Source organism: Aquila chrysaetos, chromosome 2 (genome assembly GCF_900496995.4).
Source record: "Aquila chrysaetos chrysaetos chromosome 2, bAquChr1.4, whole genome shotgun sequence".
NCBI classification, from domain to species: Eukaryota; Metazoa; Chordata; class Aves; order Accipitriformes; family Accipitridae; genus Aquila; species Aquila chrysaetos.
Genome location: NC_044005.1, coordinates 53801767 through 53822736, shown reverse-complemented (window position 1 = coordinate 53822736; position 20970 = coordinate 53801767). Strand labels below are relative to the sequence as shown.

The window sequence follows — 20970 nt, the reverse complement described above, 5'->3', positions numbered from 1 at the left end:
AAGAAATGTGCCTTAACAATGGGCGTGTACACAGAATTTCACACTGAAAGCTGAGTCTCACTCTTTGAAGTACTATAATCCAGCATGCAATGGTTCCTGCAAATGCAAACACTGTGCCAATCAAAGCTTTCCAGCAAGCAAATATTTAAATAGAGTTATTTTAAAATATGCATTCAAGGTTATAGCTGACTATGCTGTTTTCAAAAAAATGTATTCAGTTTAATTGTTACCTCTCTTTTCTCATCATTCACACATCCCAACCAAAGACTGACGCTGACCTTGAATAGCTGGCATTCACCCCTGTATTACTGTTTCTTCTGCATTGTCAGTTTGCCTTGCCTTTTAAGAGTAAAAGCTCTTGAGAGCTGGAAAATTTTTTACTACATCTTTGCACAGCACCTGGCACAAAAGAAGCATATATTCCCATGTTGCCATAATACCCATAATAATTAATGAAAATTGATCAATTCAATGGGATAGAAATTCCCTGGTGTAAACCATCATTACTTTTTTAAAATCAAAGGAAAGAATTAAATTGTGATTTAGAATCCAGGAATTTTTTACCCATCACTACTTCATTAGTCACAGTTTTATTCTGGAACACAATTTTAAGGAAAGAGAATAACCTCACTAGCCAAGCAAATCCTTTTTTCCTTGAACCTAGAGCTGGATACAAAATGAATATGCTGACAAAATATTTCAGGGTCACCTTTGATTGAATTATCTCTGTATTTTCTTCATGCTGAGTTTTGGCTTCAGATGCAGATGAGGTTCTACAGCTTACACCAAGGTGAAAAAGTTTCAGTCAATGCTTTTTCAACAGGAAGACTGAGGAATTGAGCATGATTTTCACTAACACACCCCAGGAAACTTTCATTCAGGTCTTTTTTCATAAGGGGACTTGTAAATGTCAGTGCTCAATACTTAGGCATCACAGGCATTCAGCAAAGGCCAGTTTTGCTGCTAGTAAATGCTAACATGCTTAAGTCCTTTAATATTTACATTTCTGCTTATGATCATGCTCATAGTTGCTGAAAGCTGATACGTTACTGCATTGTGACCCATGGATTAATACCAGTTCTCATTTTCAGAAGGAAAAAAAAAAAAGATTTGTCTGAGGCACTAAATCTAGGAAAGGGGTTCACGCTCTCACTCCTTCACTGCGGGGCTGGCTGACTGAGGGAGCTGGACTGGCCCTGTTAAATGCATATATCCTAATTTAGGATTAATGATTGGTTCCCTTAGACAGCGAGGTACTGGAAGAATGTTGACCTGAAGGGTAGTTAGTTTGACCCTCTGGTGTGTGAAACTTAAGTACCATTTTCTCCTCTCAATGCATCAACAAACTTCCACTTACTCTGAGGGCTTTGGGAAACACTTTACCCCTATCATGGGACTTTCATTATAGAACTAAATGGGAATAGAGTTTGGCCAATGCTTCTTCCATGAGTAAGATATGTCAGCAGTTTTGACCTCTGTTCAAGGTAACCTCTCAAAATTTGAGAGTCTTTAGTCAGTATGCAGGGAGTAAATTCCGAGTTTCATTACATGTTCAAATTTGATATTGGATTAATTGCTGTCAAAGACCCTCCTGCATGCTAAAACAGAAATAGAGAAAAATAAGATGGTTTACTAATTGCTTTTATAATTGCATGGTAATTCACATAGCAGGTTACTATAAAAATGTATTTGTTGTTAATTTGAAGACGTTTCAAACTCAACCTTGTATTTCTATTTATAACCTATCATTCACTTAATGATACAATCTCTCTACTGATTTAAACCCCCAGGATAGATGTATGGAGTTATTTTACATTCCTACTAGACCTGAACTCCAAAATCAGTCAGTATTTTGTGTCCATAGCTACATCTCATACTGAATTGCATGATAGCTATGTCGATGTTATGGCAAGTACACTGTACACCTGGCTGAGAAATATATGAAGCAAAGCTATATAGAGCTCTAGAAATAAAGAAGGCAGTGATCCAACTAAGTGTTCTTTGAGTGGAAAAAAGTAATTTAAAATAGATAGCTTTGGTGTTTAAAATCTTGAACCAGATCTATTCAAGGATGGTTTGCTCAAAATAAGCAGTGTAAACTAAGGGTGGTTAGCTCAAAATAGGCAATGTAAACAGAATTACTTTTGTATATGATCATAGGTCTGCTTGTTACTGTTTTGTGGTTTTTTTTTTTTTTTTTTTCTTTTCTTTTTCTAAAGGCACTGTTAACCTTTATAATAAATTCAAGCAGCAGGATATAAGCTCAAGAATATGGTACAAACATCCCTCTGCAAAGGTCAAGGGAAAATATCTTGGCTGTTCCTTATATTCACAATATGCCAGGGTAATATAGCTCTTGATAAAAAAGCATTGTAGACAGTGATTTTGGGTTAAAATGATCCTCATTGCAGAAAGCATGAGGAATTAGCCACTTAAATCTCTGATGTTTCTCTAATAGTAGAGAGTGCCATCAGTGGGTGTCTCAGATAAATCAGTGCAGAAGATATAAAATGTCAGTTAACAGATCCAGTGAATACAAGACTAAACAGATACGAATAATGGACTCAAATAGAGGAAAATTTACTTAAAATACTGGCAAAAATGGAAATAAACCCACCAATAGCTTCAGAAGAAGTAATAATTTTGCAGTGATAGCTTGAAAACTGAACACTAGAATTCAGGACTGCAGGAGGTCCACCAGTGTTGGCACATTTCAGATGCTTCGTGTTCCCCCTTATCCCTTTGGAGCTGGGGTTCAGAATAGCACTGTGCCTTCTGACAGGTGTTTAAGAGTGGGTATTCATCTTCTCTAACTTCAAGCACCTGACATAAGAGACTGATTTAGGAAGCTTAATGGTATCAGTTTGCCTTGCCTTGTTGTCAGCTTCTGACCTGGAGCAGGAAGAGGTCTGAATCTCCTGGGGCTTGGCCATGGTTTTGGATACTCTTCATAGATTACTTTACATCAGAATAACATGGTGTTTGGTCTTGATGTGCCAGGCACAGTACAAAAAAGAAAACAGAGATCCCGTGCTAAAGAGGCTACAGCTAATGCATCTGCGAAGGTCCGTACTTCAACATTTTCACAATTCAAAGCATGCAGTGTAAACACTGTCCTTCTGATTGTTGTCTAATCATGATTTGCAGTATGCAATGTGTAATGACTTGCCACAATAAGCATAGATCCCAGTCTTTATTTATTCAGAAGTCTTACTGACCTTAACAAGGACTTTATCTGGTGACTTCAGTGGAAGTCTTTGTTATGCAAGAAATTCCCCTTGAATCCTCCTTAAAACTCATCTAAAATGGAAATACTCCTTTCTCTTCCTAAATTTTTTTTTTTTTTTTTTATTAAGGTAGGAAAAAATATTATTGAAACAAGGCCAAGAATGTGCTTAGTGAATTAACGAAATAAGTCCTTTCCAAGTGGTAAAAGAAGTAATGAAAAGGTTGTCTAATTCAGTTATGCTACATGCCATTTTGTTATTTTTAATAAACAATATATTTGCATAAAGATAAATCATGTGTCTACACTCATCTAAAATCACCAGAGCATCAATTATGCTACTAGCATAATTTACTTTACTTTTATAAAAAAATAAAAATTGCAGGAAGAGTTCGACTGTTGTGGTTTCACAGAATTAAATTGTAAATGTACTTAGTTTTGGTGTGTTCAGCTGTTAGAAAGCAGATGGAGTACAAGAGTATCTGTAGTAGAAGCAAGAAAATAGCATTATCTAGCATGACAAAATTGCAAAAATGCAAATTGAGACAACATGCATCTGAAAAGAAGGTTTATACTCCATAGGAAACAAGACATGACACGTACTTGCAGTGTTTTTCAGTTTGACTGGGAAGTAAAAAGAGGAAAGAAAAATGGTCAGAACAGTCAGGCGCAGTATAATACTGTTATGGCGGAGAATGGCTTTATTTGTTCTATGTATTAACTGCATATCAAAACATAATTTTTAGTAATCTCACAGTAATTAGTAACAATCTAATGATGGATAATAATAGGGATGTTCTCTTCTACACGTGATAATTACTTTGCTAGCGTTAAAGATGAATAACACAGAATTTGAACCCTTCACTTATTTCCTTTCACGAAGAAGCATGGAGGAGACATTTTTTAAACCCATGGTGATTGCTTCACAGTGAAATGGAACGGTGCTGCTTCTTATTCCTGCAGTAATTTTGCTCTACCTTGTACAAGCGAGGCTGCATAGGAGCTATGATATGCAGAGACATTTATCATAGATGATGGATAGTGCCAGGTCATGATCTGAATAGTATATCATATAATACCTGTTCTGGATGAAAATGAAACTATTGCTGGTCCTGAGAAGTTGACTCATACAGGAAGACTGTGAAGTCCAAATAAGTGGCAGCTGCCCACGAATAACTAGCAAAATGAAGCCATTTAAAGCAAGCACTTTCAGAAAACAGTTCAAATTCTTTGCCGGCATAGCTCTTTGACATCGGTGGAATTACAGAAGCAGAAATTTGACCTTTGATATATATAACTTCAGAAAACAACTGGCATTGCAAATACGTACTGTGCTACCTTAGCTATGGTATGAGATGTCAAGGCCATTCTATGCAGCAAAATAGATCACAGGGCCATGATTTTGATGTTTGTCATATACAATTGCATTTTGCAATTTCTTTAAATAACAGTTTCAAAAGCAATGAATGCATAAAATGCAGGAGTGCTTACCTGGTTTTACAGGTGGAACACCTTTTTCATGTCTGACTGCTTCATGCTCTAGAAAAAAGAAACAGCATAACAAAATTCCAATAATGTTTCTAAGTTACATTTTGTACGTCTTTTTTTTTTTTTTTTTTTTTTTTAACTAAGAAGGATTTAATATATATTTTCAGGAATAAACATTCATTTTCTCTTGCATCATGCTGTTATTTTGGAAAAAAGACACATGGCTAGTTACTAACAGATTATCCACTGAGAGATCTGCTACTAAATAGCGAAGTTCAGTAGTACTGCACATAGCTCCACACATACAGCTACTGTTAATGTTACTAAGAGTTATGCAGGTATCTTAAGGAAGAAATCAGTTAATAGGGGCTCCCTTCCATTTCTGAAATGTAATTTGTATCTACTCTCCATTTTTGTTATTTGAAAGGAGAGTACAGAACAAACTCAGCAACCATTCACTCGACCTTTATGTTGTTGATTCCGACATACTTGAGCTGTATTCCCAAAGTCTCGAATGCATCCTATTCCATATGAATAAATTATATCTAACTGAGGAAAATTAGAGAACTAGCACTGCTTGGTAGGCAATGCATCCCCTAACCCCCTGCCCTCCTTTCTATTTCATAATTATTACTGGAAAAATTGAGAATTTTTGTTAGGTTGCTGGAAATGGAAAAGATGAAGCTTTGTTTTAAAAACAAGGTCTAGAACTACATAATTTATACAAAAGTCACACCTGCTTAAAAGGAATTGAAAAAAACCCCACACCATAGATCTCCCAGCATAACAGCAGCTATGCCAAATGCATGCAAATGGGGGCCACAATGCATTTTAGAGCTGAGGAATCAATGGACAGCTATGCTGGCCTTGTTTCCAGGTGATGTTCCCTACAGCTAAAAAAATGTGCATCAGTTTCTTTTTGAGCAACAAGGACACAAGGGTGGGCTGTAAAGTGGCAAATGTTGAAAATGTGAGTAGCCCCTGAAAAAAAGGGCAATATGCCTCAGCCCTTCTGCTACTTAGATGAATAATTGAACTTCTAGCAACTGTGATTTCAGGTGAAGATATATGCCAGGAAATACTGAGATGAAGACAAGATAGGGAATTTCAAATGGGAAACAGTTTTATGGGGTGTGAATTAAGACTTATGTCAGTGGAGAGTGATATTTTTCCCATATCTGGGCTTTTTTTGAGCATGGTAGTATTTGGGGATTTAAATGAATAATTTTTTTTACTTTTGCAGTTTACCTTGCATGCTGAAGGTATGAAATATATAGAAAGTTAACAAGCAGGCTGTGTGGTAAGTTAATATATGGACTCTTTCTTCAGTTCTTTTTGACTGAGAAAAATTCTAGGTGCAGTTATACTAAAATAATATATGATTAGAAAGAAAATGTGATAATGTCTTTCTTTTTTTTTTTTTTTTTTTTTTTTTAATTCAGCAGGACTATTTATTCAACCTAACTAATTGTTAACAGTGATTTTTTAAAAGCTTGTCATTCCCATATTAATTTTTTTTGATGAGAATTGTGATACGGGAAGTATAGAATGAGTTGACACCTGTACTGAAGCAATTGGTTATGTCAAATGGACTTTTAAATAGCAATGACAAGACAGTATGTTAAATGAAAGTAATGGAAGGCATGGTGATAAAGACACTATAATTTTAAGCAAAACTAGAAATCACTAAGGGAGAGTTTCAGTATGTTAAAGTCAAAAAAGCCACACATATCCAGCTATTTTACAGGATTTTTTCTGATAAGGTAGGTACCACGTACTTGCTGGCTTTGCCTGGACTACAGAAGACAAAAGAAAGTAAATTGTAATATTTAGATATAAAGAGAAAAGAGGTTCTACTTTTTTTTTCTTTCTAAGATTCAAATATTTTTATGGCAGTCAGTTCTCACTTGTTCTTAGCTTCCCCCACTCATGTAAAGGTGCACAGCATTCAGGCCCCTAAAATGCAGGTAGGCTTTGACATGTTTAGACCTTTGCAACTCCCGCTAGCTATCAGCTCCTGCTGAAATAATGAGTATCCTCTCATTTAGCACATTAACACATTTATGTATTCCAGGACCATTTCTCCTTGTGCAACAGTGTAAGTCAGAAGTAGCACCACACCAGTCAACAGGGTGGGATTTAACTCATTTGCAACACTGAGAACACATTGGTCTATACTTTTAGTCAGGAGAGCACTAGTCATCTCCAGAGGCTAATTCATATCATTATAAAAGACAGGATGACTTACCCACTGTTTGAAGTTGCCTGTTTCAAGCTCAAGAGGTATTGATCTGAAAACTTACAAGTTATTCCTGTAGTGGCTTATGTTAAGTTGGCCAACCTGAAATACTGCATTTTTAGTTTGGTTCCAACAAACAGGAAAAAGACTCGGCAAGGACATGACTCTAACAAATCTTACAGAAAGTAAAGAAGTCATGATATTTCTGGCAGCTTTGTTTCCAACCACTGCTAAACCACAGTTTGAGCTTTCTGATTTTGCTCACAGAGTGAAACTTAGGTGACTCTAAAAACAAAATTGTGAATTTAGCTTTGAAAATCCTATAAATTCAAAGATGTCATTTCTTCCCTCTCCAGACTTGTTTGCCTGTCAGTAATTGCTAACTCATTAAACATTCAGGTTAGAAATATATTGAAGTATTTTGCAGTAATTTCTCCAAATCTACTAACAGAAGCATAATTTATATGGTTTTGAACAAGCTACAGCAGTTTATGATCAGATAAAAACTATCAAAACAGTATTCTTATTGGATAAACAGAGTGCTGTAAAACATCACTTCATAGTAAAATGATAGATTATCATGAGAGTTCTTATAGAAAGCAATATAAACCCACAAATTATATGAATGTTCACAATTAGAGACAGATCATACTCTTCTGTACAACATCTATTCTGCTACTGCAGAGAAGACATACAAAATAAGAATAGAAATGAGGTAGTAACAAGCACCATTTAGCTTAAAAGAAGACAGCATTTTATTTTATTGAAAATATTCATCATCATCATCATCATCATCATCATCATCTCAGATGAAAATCTGATATTGGCATCATTGCCCAAGATTTGGCAATCCTTAATTTTATGTTTGGACCGAGGTGACCCCCAGTAGAAATCAAGAGGTTGATATCTAGAAAAATCCTTCAAAACAGCTTTGTGTTGACTGTCAATGATGATGAGAATGTTCTAATTCCTTGGGTGACCCTTCAGGGATTCTAGAACAGTTAATATTACTTGAATTTTTTCTGTCAGCATTATTATTACAAAACCTACAAGGTCTAAATCATAGAAAAGACCCAAAGACGTAGAGATTAGTTCCAAAAATATTTTCCCCATGAGAAAGCCAGTTTAAGACCCATCCAAGTTCCTAATCCAACTGGTGATTCATCCTCCTGCATCTCTCCCTACTTGGGCACTGGTGTCTGTGCTGTAAATTCAGCTGTAATTTCGCTTGAAAGATCTGAGGTTGAAAAAAACAAACAGCAATGCCTTACAAGGATATTTGGGATCATTTCAGAGATCTGATTTACAGCTACACCCCATTTCGTTAGCCCAGCTCTGGCAGAGAGGATGGAGCAAGCAGACCAAGAGCTGAAACGTCTTGACCTGTCTTTGTCATCGGAAAGACTGTTCTTATAACAGTATCTGCAATTGCCACTCTGCTGGATTTGCTCTAAAAAAGTGTTATCAGTCACATATTTCAAAATACTGTAAAAAAATGATTGCAATGCAAATGTACTACGTAAGTACTGAATAGTGTTTAACACCCCCTCTCCCCCTCCTCCCCATAAATCAGGAGAGAATGACTTGTTCCTACCTGACTTCTCAGTGGGAGTTGTCTTTTGATGTTTAATTTTCTCCTCTGTATTGTGAAAGCAGCATTAAAATTAGAAATTCACACTGTGTTAGCATAAGTGCATATAACTGGAAAAATTTTTCTGTATGTGATATTATACATATGGTTCACCATGACAAAATAAATGCATGTCTTTAGCATCACTATACCATTGTAGCACTGTAAAACAGCACATATATATTATGAGTTCTGACTGCATGGTGAGATCATACTCCATGGAAAAAAAAAAAAATTGCTGAGCCTAATGTGTCAGACACTAAAGAACAGCCACGTACCTGGTAGTGTCTTTCAGGCAGACACTCAGGTGGAAACTGTATTCTAATAATACAACTATTATAGCTTTGTGAACATCACCTTCCTAAGTGTCTAAGTTCAAGTTGGGTATTATACAACACTGAGAACTGTCTTAGTTACTGCCTGACCACCAATATGAATGGACGTATCCAGGTGTGTTTACACCCTGAAGATGAGAAAGGTACAGAGACCCCCAAGCACATACTGACTTGCAGAGGCACATCCACATGGGACAGTGCCAGTCTGAATCCCAGTTCATATCACCTGCTACTGGACAAGCTTACCTAGACCCAGCTGGATATCTGTCATTAAACCTTAGAGCAGCCCTGAGCTTTTGCTAATCTCCTAAGAAAAGCTGCCTGGGGCTTTGCTCAGCACAGTTCTCGGATGATGTGGACCCATATCGACATCGGCCACCAGACCTGAGCTGCGTCTCCTCCAAGTAAGCTGGTGGATGAAGCTTCAGGCAGAGGCAGAGGTGGGACTACGCTTTCTGATAAGGTGGGGTTTGTCTTAACTGCCCAATGGCCCAATCAGGTGGGAATTGGGATGTTTGTTTTCAGATCCCTACTTTGCCCAGTTTGGTTGACTTGAACTTCACCCTTCCCGATCCTTTCATAGCTCTACTCTCATGTTCTCTTTTCCCATACCCGAAATCAAACCTCTTTCCTAACCCCTACTTTTCAACATTCACATACATCACGACTTTTCTTTTTAAATATATTTAAGGTGCGTTTGGAACATATTTCCCCTTGCTCTCGCTGATGGAAGCAGTTTACAGCCACATGCCTCTGGCCCCTTCCTTTCCCCCCAGACCTCTGCGAGGCATCAGGCTGGAGCTGGCAATGGCTGGGTGGAGGTCAGGTCGGGCAGGGATGGTTTGTCCCCTGAAGCCATTTAACTCATCTGAGTACCAGTTGGCTAGAAACCCTCCTGGGAAGTCCATCTGTGCGTGCACAAAGCTGCTTGGAAACAGTCAACCTCAAGAACTGCTGCTCTTCTGTGGAGGTTATTTCTCTGGAACCCAAGTGTCCAAGTTTGGATGCTAAATCCTAATCTGCACTCTGACTAAATATGCGGCTAGTACAGTATTTAGAAGAGCAGACTGTTGAGCGGTCTTAACGTACATGTCATTTCCTTTGAGTTTAGCATGTGACTTCCAGAGGTTTTTTTTTTTTCTGAGGGCAGAGAGCAGGTTTATCTTCTCTGTGCCGATTTCTTTTTAACTTGGCTTTCTGAGATTCCCAGAGATTGCCAAAGAGGCCTAAAAAGATATTTATCATATGTCAATAGATGGAGAAACAGCCTCATTGCTGCACAGTCCATGTTTCTCATCCACAGCACAGCAGCATCCAGCAAAGCTGCAGTGCAAGTATGGACATGAAACATACAGCAATTGTGGTTTGGGGTTTGTTTGTTTGGCCTGGGATTTTTTTTTGTTTGTTTGTTTGTTTGTTTCTGGAAGAAAATCAGTACTGGTGGGGGAAAATACAGGGAGGAATAAAGCTCCATGGTTACTGATCTTTTCTATTCTTTGGAAATAAAATATAGCCCTGCATTGCTATGCGTTTCAGTTGTCATCTGGTAGGTTGCGATTTAATTTCTCTTCACTTGTATTAAGTTTAGGGCTTTTTTTCCCCCTTACTCAGCTATTGTTATTGTCAGCTTCTTATGAAAGCAGTGAATTAAAAAATCTCATCTCCATTTCATGGCTGTCTGTGAAGCTAGAAATGTTTTTATAGCACAACCAGCAGCTTGAAGATGCAACTTGTTGAGATAAAGTATCCTCATTCTGCTCTTAGATAAGCTTTAGCATATAACAGTGCATCTCACTAATTTAGACTGGGGTATTAAGTTTTCCATGTACCAATACACAAAACCCCCCAGCATGCTGACTTTAAACATAGGCCCTATACCATCTGCCGGATTAATGACAAGTAAAGCTCAGAAGGTTTGGAGCTTCTCTTTCTTTGGAAGTTATCACTTCCTTTTTGAACACTAAATAAGGTATTTTTGCTTTTTCTAATTCTGGTGAGAATTTCCAGCAATGTTTGCTCTGCAACTCTAGAAGTCGATCAAATAAGCCTGTGAGTGAATGGCATGTCTGATCCATTTAAAAGTATGGGAGGGATTTCTTTTCAAATTGAATTCATTCTTGAAAACAGAGTGTCTTGGGCAGGCCTGTGGACTTGCATTTTTCTGGGAATAAACACAGTAATTCTTTGGTATTCATTCACCTACTTATTCTGCAACCTAACCACACAGCAAGTATCGATCTGCTGATTCCACTGGAGAACACCCTGACGCGTTTCCTGGCGGATCTCCAGGACGTGACTGTATGCCTTTTTTCTCTGAGTTTCTAGCTATTAGTTGTAACCAGAAGGAAAACTGAAGAAGTAGATTATTAAAACTTAAGGAGAACATTCTTTATGAGGGAACACGCTTCAAGACGTCAGGAAGCTTCACAAAATCATTTCTGTTCACCAGATTCAGTATGAAGAAAAGCAGTGAAAAAAAATCTGATGAGGATAATACCTAGTATTTTGGCAAGAACAGGAGTAATATTTCCAATTTCTCGTGTACTTTTTGTTTCCTATACCATGAGGAGTCTGGCAAAAAAATAAAAAAAAGAAATTCTGATGACCTCATAAAGCTACAAAAAGTCCAAAATAATTTTTTTGTGAGTATTTCAGAAAAATACAGATTTTGTTCTGATTTTGAATAAGCCTGAAGTTTAAAGTTCTGAAATCTTTCATTGGAGAGAATTTCTTTCCTCTGCAGAGCTCTAGTTTTGTAGCACTACAAGCATTAATATTCATTTTTTCCCTGATGAATCTAATTTAAATGGAAAAATATAAAGCTGTAAACATTTCTCTGTGTATTGCAGGCAGTTTCAGAAGAATTACATCAGGAATGAATTCTCTTGCTTTACTTGCTCTAACACACATATGCAAAACACTCTTTAATTCAAACATTTCTCTATAGGATCAATACATTTTCTGAAATTCTCTAGTTTCTCAGTCATGTGATACTTCCAAGTCTGATGACGGGGAGACATAGGAATAATAGTTTGAAGCTGCTCTGAATCAAGGTGAAAAAGGAGGCCTCTGCTTTGTACGGAACGAGGCTTTTATAATTCAGTCTGCTAACTCAAGAGCACTCATTGGCACACAGCAGGCAGAAGCACTATCACCACCAGTGCTTGCAGATTAATACTTCCAGTCATCAACTGAAACTCAAAACAGCCACTGCTCTCCAAAGCAACTATTAATCATCTGAGAATAGATCTTTTATGATAAAGGAAATTTAGCAAGCCTTTTTTTTCTTTTTTTTTTTTTCTTCAAGCATTTAAATTCCAAGGGCTGTAGTCTGGAATATACTGTACTAGAGTAGAGTAAGCTCCTAATCAGTCCAATGTACTGGTTTGTGATGTGATGCTCTGATGTTTGCAGATGCCTCACCAAGGAAATTTATTTTTATGCTGCTATGAGGATGAGATCAGGCTGATTGTGCAGCAGGACTGATTTAATTTTGCAGGAAAGGTGAGTGGTCGTGCCACCTGCCCAGGCAACCCACTCTTTGGCCACCACTGACCCCTCCCAGGATGCACAGAGCTGGGTAGGGTGGCTTCCTTACTGGGATGTTCCTGCCTTGACCGAGCCCACCTGCACCCACCTCCTGGCTGAAGCACTCTCTTAGCTGTTAATACACAAAGTGATCAACAAGGGAAAAAAAAAAAAAAAAAAGCTTGGCCTCTGTGTCTTCAAAGGCTGGAGTGAGAAACTTTGATTTTTTTCCCTGTTGACTCAAAACCAGCAATACAACTTCACTAAATCAGCTACTCAAGGCTTGCAGGACATCTCAAAATATCTATGGAAATACTTAACTTACAAGTAGAATATTGTATTATAAAAACAAATGAGAAAAATAGTAAATGCATAGGAGAAATTGTTTTCTTTCAAAAAAAAATTCAGGAAAAAAATGGTAGTGAAAAAAAAGGCTGCCTGCTTAACATTGAACATGTTAGGTTTTAGGTAATTTATCCAATCACTTATTCATGAGCACTTCATTTTATGTGAAGTTCAAACAGCAGCACTGCCAGCAAAGGTCGATGGGATGCTGATATTTGCTTTTCAGTGCCCACTGCATCTGGTAAGATCACTCAGGAGTGATGTAAGCAGAGAACCAATAGCTGAGTTTTCTGTGAGTTTATCCTCTTGGTCTTGTTTCTTCACACCAGACCCAAGTGTGGATCCCTGAGTGCCTTCCTCCTCAAAAAGCATGATGAGGCACAAAGCCCTGGTTTGAAAGTGGGAACCTTGTCCTGCTCACCACAGCCAGTTGTCGCTGGTTATTATAGTTTACTCAAGTGCATAATCAGCCCAGGATTATTATTTATTTATTTATTAATTTTTTAAATTCTTCAGCTCCTGTTCTTCTGAGACTCAGAAACTGGAGGCTGCCTCTGTGCAAGCTATCATATACCTGCTGAGATTGTAGCTCCTTTTTGGGGACCAGACTCACTTCATGTAACAACTCGTTTATTGAAAAAGCGGAGATGGGGTAATTCCCAGTATTCCTCTTTGATGTACTGAAGGGCAGTAGAGAACTCCTTCCCCAAACTCTGGAAAATGGGTTTTGCTAATGCTTTTTAAGCTGTACTGCATCAATGAGAGAAACTCACAGGAACTATGAAAAACTGGGAAAGCTGAATCCTTTTAGTTAAATTTATCCCTCATTTTAGTTCCTCTCTCAAACTCTGGAAAAGCCAATGCCACAAAGAAAAAACCAGTGCCTAGCTCAAGAAAGTCTCCAAGTTCTGCAAACCACACATCTTCTTATTGAGTGGAGCCTGGAGTAACTGGAAGTTAAATTACCAAACCTACCTGGCTTAGTCTGAGAGAGAACTTTTTCATGTTTAATGCGTTCATGCTCTGCAAATAAGAAGAACCCCTCCATTAGAAGGCTTTTTAATTTTTAGATTTTAAAAATAAAAGAATCTCATTATGATTTTAAAAGATGACTTTGCACTACATATTCACACTAGACTTGAGAAGAATTTTTGATAAACATCTTTCTTGAGATAAGCTATTTAATTAGTTTTTTCCCTAAAAATTAAAAAAAAATGCCAAAGAATTTTTTTTTACTTTTTAATGTGGCTTAAGAAATCACAAAATTCAATTATGTGTTTTGTTTTTTAGCAATATCATAGAATTCCTAAAATTATGAAATGTTTCTACTACTAATTTTGATTGCTATCACCTCTCTTCTATATGGAAAATTTCTCCTTGATGTTTAATATAGAAATCATGAAAGTATTTTGTTACAACAGAAGTGGGGTTGTCTCATATAGAATGGCAAATAAAAGTTCAGTATACCGCATAAAGAAAAAATAGCTTCCATATTTCTTTGTTAGCCTGGATCCCATAGATATATTGTGAGGCAGTAACAATAATAAATATTACACCGTATTAAAATACAAGCTGTATGCAGTTTTGTGCTATTTAAGAACAGCGTGATATCCAAACCCAGACATTATGAGGCAGAAAAAAGAAAGCTATGGCATTTCAGAGGAAAGTTAAAAATATATTTCATTCTGATTTATAGCAGCTATGTCTAAATTATGTAGCAGGTGAGGGCTGCAGCATACCAAGAGATAAATCTCTCTATTGCTTAGAGCAGAGCCCTGGATCAGAGCCCTAGCCAGGGAATTGCACAGACCCTTCCTCATCTCTGTCCTCCTTGATTTTTTTCCAGTGCGAAGCTGCCACGGAGGCAGAGGGCACAGGCGGGTCTTAGCTCAGCCGGAATTGGAAAATGGTTTCCACGCAAACTAGGACCTGTGAAATACACCTGGTCCTGCGTTACAGCATCATTGAAAACCAGTTTCATAAGTCAAATTTCCTGTGAGCTTGTGTTGATGAATCCCATCTTAAGCTGCTAAAACTTTGACAACATAAAGAAACGCCTTCCTCCTAAAAGCTGAAGTAATAATATTCTTTATACTTACTGTGTTCGTGAGGTTTCTCTGAGGTAGCTAGAAGTAAACAAAAAAGGTGTATTTTAATATTTTTGTGACTGTAATGCAAGATTTAATCCATTTATTCATGACATTTGTAGACACACAAAATAAACACTCAGTGAAATCTATATTAAAATGTGCGACAGCTAGCATTGCCTTACTTATACTATCCGCCCCAGACACCTAACTGGGACACTTAGCTAAGGAACGCAGGCATCCTAAATTCCTCATTTAGCTGACGTTTGATACAAATACTCCTGGAAGGCTCTGCGCCTCCTCGCTGGGCTGAGTCGCCCTCACTAAATGGCGACCATATATATCAAACCTGGGGCAACTACCTTGCTAAATGAGGTGCTCAGTTCAGCGCCCACTAAGAGACCAGATTCAGACCATAAGTTGTCCAATACTGGACAAAGCCAGGCAAATAATTTTAGGTCGGGTGAGGAAATGACATCTAGGGCAGTCTAAATGTGAGAGTAAGAGTCCCTGACAATTGCACCTGCCCTAGTGATGTCAATGACTTTCAGTGATACCCAAAGAGCAGAAAAATGTATTTGAAATGCAATTATCATAATTAGGGCACATCTAAACAAAAGGACTCAGCATTTCAGTGCCACAGCTCCTAAGCTTGTGCTATTTCATTTTCCACTTTTTTTTCCAGAAAAAACAGATGAGATAAAAGTGAGAACTGAGCTAATACTTTCCATGGACCTTAAGAGAACATTTCTCAGGGCAAGCGAGAGCTCAGGGAGCTGTAGCCGGTACCGTCATTGGTTCTACAGAAGGAATTGAAATGCCAAGACCCAGCCCACCAGCTGGATTTTTCTTTCTTGACTTTTGCAAGGCAGCTGTTGTTTTTAAGAGAATAAAGGCTCTACCACCTGCACGTAGCAGTCGGCTGCATGTGAAAGAGCATAATCCACCAAGAGATGGAGCGGTGCAGGGGATGAGCTGCCTTTGCAGGTCCAGCAACACAAGCAAGAATTCTGCTGCTGTGAGCTCCTGGGCTGTGATTCACTGAGCTCCCACTCCAGGCAAAAAGTAACTGCTGTGCAAATGGGTTTATGTTTTGCTTGTTTTCCCTGCAGTATAAAACCGCTCCAATTTTGTATCCAGTCTCTATTTAATCCAAGTTGTTGCTGTGCATTTAAGGAGACAGGAACCGGAGATGGTTTGCAGAGCAAAGCAAAAATAACAGAACATTTTTGGGGGTAATACAGACTAAAGATAGAAATTAAGTGTATATACTTGCTCTGAAGTGAGGAATCAGAAATAGGAAGCGGCAGATAAACAGGGATCCTATGACAAAGCCACATTTGCTGTTTTTATGTGCATAAGAAAACATTCTTGTAAATCTAAGCTCAATTATTTTACCTAAACACCCTGAAACCCACAAAAAATAGTTCCCTAAACGTCGTAAGCTTAGGTAAATTCTATTGTAATTAAGTATCCATGAAATATGTCTGAAATTTGTAAAGGAAATTAATTTTGTATTGTGTCAAAAGGCATAGCAAGATATGCTCATCTAGCTATGAATTTCAATTTCCAAAAGGAAATTCGTGGCAAATATTGAAAAAAATAATGCCAACTTCAGGGGCTGGTAGAATGACATATATTGCTATCACAGAATATTGTGTCACATAACAATTTCAGTGACCACCAACAATGATCAGAGCTAGGCCACACATGAGCAGTATTAATTTAAAGACTCTTTACTGGCACTGCTTAATGAATTTTACAAACAAGCTTTTTTTATAGCATCCTTATCTCAGATCTGCAGTTCATTTTAAAACACTAAAATCAAAACAAACCCATTACGGCTTAATTTTCTAGTGAAGCCAGTGCAGTTATTTCCCTTTTTCTGCTGGTGAACGTGAGTCAGGGAGAATGTCTAAAGCAATAGGAATGCAGCCCAGGTCTGGTCTCTCAAGTTTAGGAAAGTATCTCTGTTGCCCTTGTCCATATTTTCTGTGGAGGTATTAATAAGCCAGACTCATAAGTTGGTATCCAGTCAGAGCTTGAACAGTGAGATTATTGCTATCAATCAGAGCTTTGCCTAAAACCCCAGCCTTCTTTTTTTCTGGCGTAACACTCAGGGATATTTCTGTCACATATTTTGATCAAATAATGAAGATCTTCTAAAGTTAAAAGCTTTTACAGGATGTGTTGGCTAGTCTAAAACAGACCTATATTTTGTTGGAAACAAAAACAAAGTGAAATTTTGAGATGGTCTTTAGGCCATAAACATTTATGTTTTGCCAAATCTGCTAACTACGATTTCGGTCCATTCAATATTAATCCTATCTTTCTTCTGTGTCATATTATCTCATCAAAGATGTAATTCAAATGACTTATAGAATAAGTGGAAAGCCGAAAAATGAAATCCCAAGGCCCTTAGTTTAATTTGTACAGTATCACAATTGTCTATAACGCAGATACCCTGATTTTTAGTCTACTTAGTGGAAAAGGCAAGAAGATAAAAGCTAAATGTCAATGACCTAGTCAGACTTTCCAGAACATTTCATGATATATTATATGGCATTTAACCTAAAGGGTGAGAAATGAAAGGCTGTATTCTCCTGCTCTCACTCATTTCATGTAGTATCTTGCACTGACAGTAAAGCAGCTCTATTCAAATTTTATGTTTAAATAATATTTCTTTATACAGTGCCTAGATAAGCTGTGAAACTCCATGCTGCAAAATGTGCGCATGTTGAAAATTTTCGCAATTTCAAAAAGTGACAGGGCAAATTCGAGAAAAAAATCTACCAAGTGGTCTTCAACATGAAGAGATGGTTTCTGGCTTAGGAAGTTTCTGAGCTGAGATTGCGGGAGGTCACAAGGCGATCGCTGTGCGGCTGTTTTATTCCTGAACTCCTCCCTAGGCCCTTGCTGGTTTGGCCGTTGGTGGAGAGAGGGTGTTGGGTGAGATGAACTCTTGGTCTCACTTCATAGAGCTGTTCTGATGTTCTTAACTAACAGGACTACCTGTTGGGTAAATAACTGCTTGTTGTTCACGATGTTAGAAAATTCAGTCCTGAGTAAGTACTTTATCTTCATTTGTTTAACACTTAAACTATATTCAAGGAGGAAAAGGGTCAGATTCAGATCTAATCAAAACAGATGGATCTTTGATGAAATACTTGAAGCTACATAAGATCTGAACTGGATCAATGAAATTATCTGGTTCTACCCTCAGCAAAAACGTTTTTGAAATTTCTTTTGTGTCATTCTAAATTAAACTTGGTAACTGGGCTTGGTAGTTATCTTGCTGTTTTTCACATTGACTTCAAATTTTCTTTGACTCTTGCCTGCTATTCTGAATACCAGAAGGGTATTAATTATATACGGCATATTTTTGTAAATTAGCTTCTGATGTGGGTTCAGAAAAGAAATCCTCTGGTTTATTGAACTGTAAGTGGTGAGGCTAAAAGCAGAATGTGCTTTTTGATTATAACATGTCTATTTTCCATCTGGATAACAGTCATTTGCTGATCAGACAGCGAATACATTTGTGAGTGTGCACACTCTGTAAGAAAAGAATATGTTGTGCAGGAAGTGAAAGCAATACCAGATCTATTTGTTTTAGTGAAGAAAAACAAAATAATAATACATGCTGTAGCTGAGAAAATTATTTCTAATCAGATAGTTACATGTGTATTATAAATAAGAAAGTTACTTTCCATTAGGCTAAGTAAGAGCCTGGTTCGCCTCTCATTAAAGAGAGCACAAAGACTCTTTAACAAGATTTGGACTGGGCATTAGATAAATGCATGCATCACGTTAATCTGTAACAACATTACAGGCCTAAAGAAGAATCAAGATCAACAGAGGTCTTTTAATGGAATTCTCAAGATTTGTGCCTTAACCTTTCAGTTTGTACATCATGATGAAGGATAAATCTTTGATTTCCTTATTCAAGCTAAGTCCATTCTCCCTGAAAATGAACTCTAGACAAACTAACAGCTTGGCCCTTGGACAAACTAATGGATATTCCTCCTTCAAAATTCAGTGGGAATACTGTAGTCTGCAAGAACTTAAGATGCCACATCATTCTACCTAATCATCAAGGAACTTTTAATATAAGGTTGAATAAAACAGCTTTGTTCTAGTCAGTGCAAAGTTTTTCAGTCTGGGCAGCAATGGTGTTATCAAAAAGTCAACCAGAATAAAACATATTCCTTACATTGGGCCAGTTCAGAATGTCTCAGATATTAATAACTTTGGGAAAAAAAGGGATTATTAGGGTTTATCACACTGCTCAAGAGCAGCTCCCTGCCTTTGTGAAGTTATTGTCTGTACTCTCTGTCATTCAAAGGAGAAGTCAAATGGTCCCACAAGTTTTCTAGATCAGCAGACCTGATCCCTCATATCTGTCTGTGTCCTACTCAAGTCTTGCTGGCTGGCTGAGCAGCTGGCAGACTGATCGTGCAGGAAAAACAGTCCAATGAGCATAAGCCTAAAAAAATGACTCCTCGCAAAACACATTAGCTGCAGCAAGCTTCCTATAAAGAGAATGACTTGTGCTCATCCTGACCCCAGCTCTACATTAGAAAATCGCTTTGACAGTGTATGGGGAAGAGTTACCCTATGGATGGGTCAAAGTAAAGAAAGCAAGAAGTGTGGTGGTGGCACAAACAGAGGAAGTTGGTGTATGATTATGTTAAAGTGCATGCCGTGCAAGCCTTATCCTTAGAGGATCTCTTAATTCCCTACAGTGTTCATCTAACATTTCTGGTTTACTTTAAACCTAGCACTTTCCAGGATATTTGTCCAGGTTTCTACACATTAAAGAAGCATTACCCCACATTAACATGACAGGTGTGAAATACCAAGCGATTTATCTAAGGCTATCTGGAAGGTTTGCAGGGAGGTAGAGAACTTGAGGTTTCAGCTAGTGCTCTCACTCTTACTCGTTAGCGGGGAGTGCTCGTCCGGGTCTGTGCAGCACCACAGACTTCCGTGGACCACTGCTTCAGCAGGACTTTTGTGACTAATGATGATAATAGGGTAAATGGTTAAGGCAAACCCACCTAAAATGCCATGGTTTGCCATTATAATTAATAATTAACCACTGATATTAGAGCCTCTAGGGTATTCATTTGCAACAGACTGGTCTTTCTATTGCTGCTTTCCACCAAAAAAGCTATCAGGCTGCTCTCACAGTTTCTTCTGCCTTATTTCCATTACCAGAGCAGCCTGGTCCAACATAGCTGCCTTCATGCAGTTAGCTTGTTTGCGTCCTTGCTGTTTGGTTTGCCTTATACCTCGGGGCTGCATAGTGAAGAATGAGCTGATTCTTGGTTTGGGGGGGGGGGATTTTTCTGTTGTTGTCTAGAACAGCTTGGTTTTTAAGACTTATTTTTAACTGGCAGTTCAAGAGTACTTTACATAACTGGGAAAAACAAGTAGTTCAGAAAGAGGAGGAAAGGGAGAAACTTTAGCATGGCATAAATATAGTAGAAGTAGCAAAGAAGTACAGACATTGCCAACATTTTTAAACAATTTTTAATGAGAGGAATTACTTCAACTTGAATCTGAGATGCATGCCTGTAGGGAACATCAGTAATGATCCCAATCTTTCTCTGTTTCCCAGTTTGTCAGTTAAACAATAGAAATGCACTGGGAAATACAAGTCTTGTTGAAACAGCAATCCTGTATAATAGCACTGAAAGCTAATGTCTTTAAAGTACTATAAGTCTTAAAATCCCAGGAGGACAAATCTTCCATCGATGGAGGTGGAAAGAATATAATTTCAGTCAAATGTAGATGAGGTACATGTGCTGCATTAATGCATTTCATCTTTAGGCACGTGTGGCGAAAGACCTGAAGAGCTTCCTCTCAATATCATCCTCAGCTTCTGACGTTTTCATGTGCTCTTCCCTGAAATTGTGGGATGGGAACATACAGATGAGGGAGAATATGCTTAACAAGCTTTCACTTTTAGTAATAATCAGTTTTACATTTGGATATAGCTAAGGCAAAGCATAGCCAAGCTCAGGCCATGCTTTATTGCAACACAAATTATCGACTCATAAAGGGTAACTGAGTGAAATCGGGCAGACTGA

At 37.8% G+C, this 20970-nt stretch overlaps 1 protein-coding gene across 1 annotated transcript in view; it reads right to left on the bottom strand.

Moving 5' to 3' along the window:
* Positions 1-20970, bottom strand: part of TRDN (triadin) — a 233511-nt gene that overhangs the window by 24244 nt on the left and 188297 nt on the right. The window contains exons 28-33 of the mRNA XM_041119404.1: positions 14891-14917; positions 13767-13814; positions 8548-8592; positions 6493-6510; positions 4718-4765; positions 3830-3850 (exon numbers count right to left, since the gene is read on the bottom strand). Coding sequence (XP_040975338.1) covers positions 3830-3850; positions 4718-4765; positions 6493-6510; positions 8548-8592; positions 13767-13814; positions 14891-14917 — 207 coding nt within the window. The remainder of the gene's footprint in view (positions 1-3829; positions 3851-4717; positions 4766-6492; positions 6511-8547; positions 8593-13766; positions 13815-14890; positions 14918-20970) is intronic.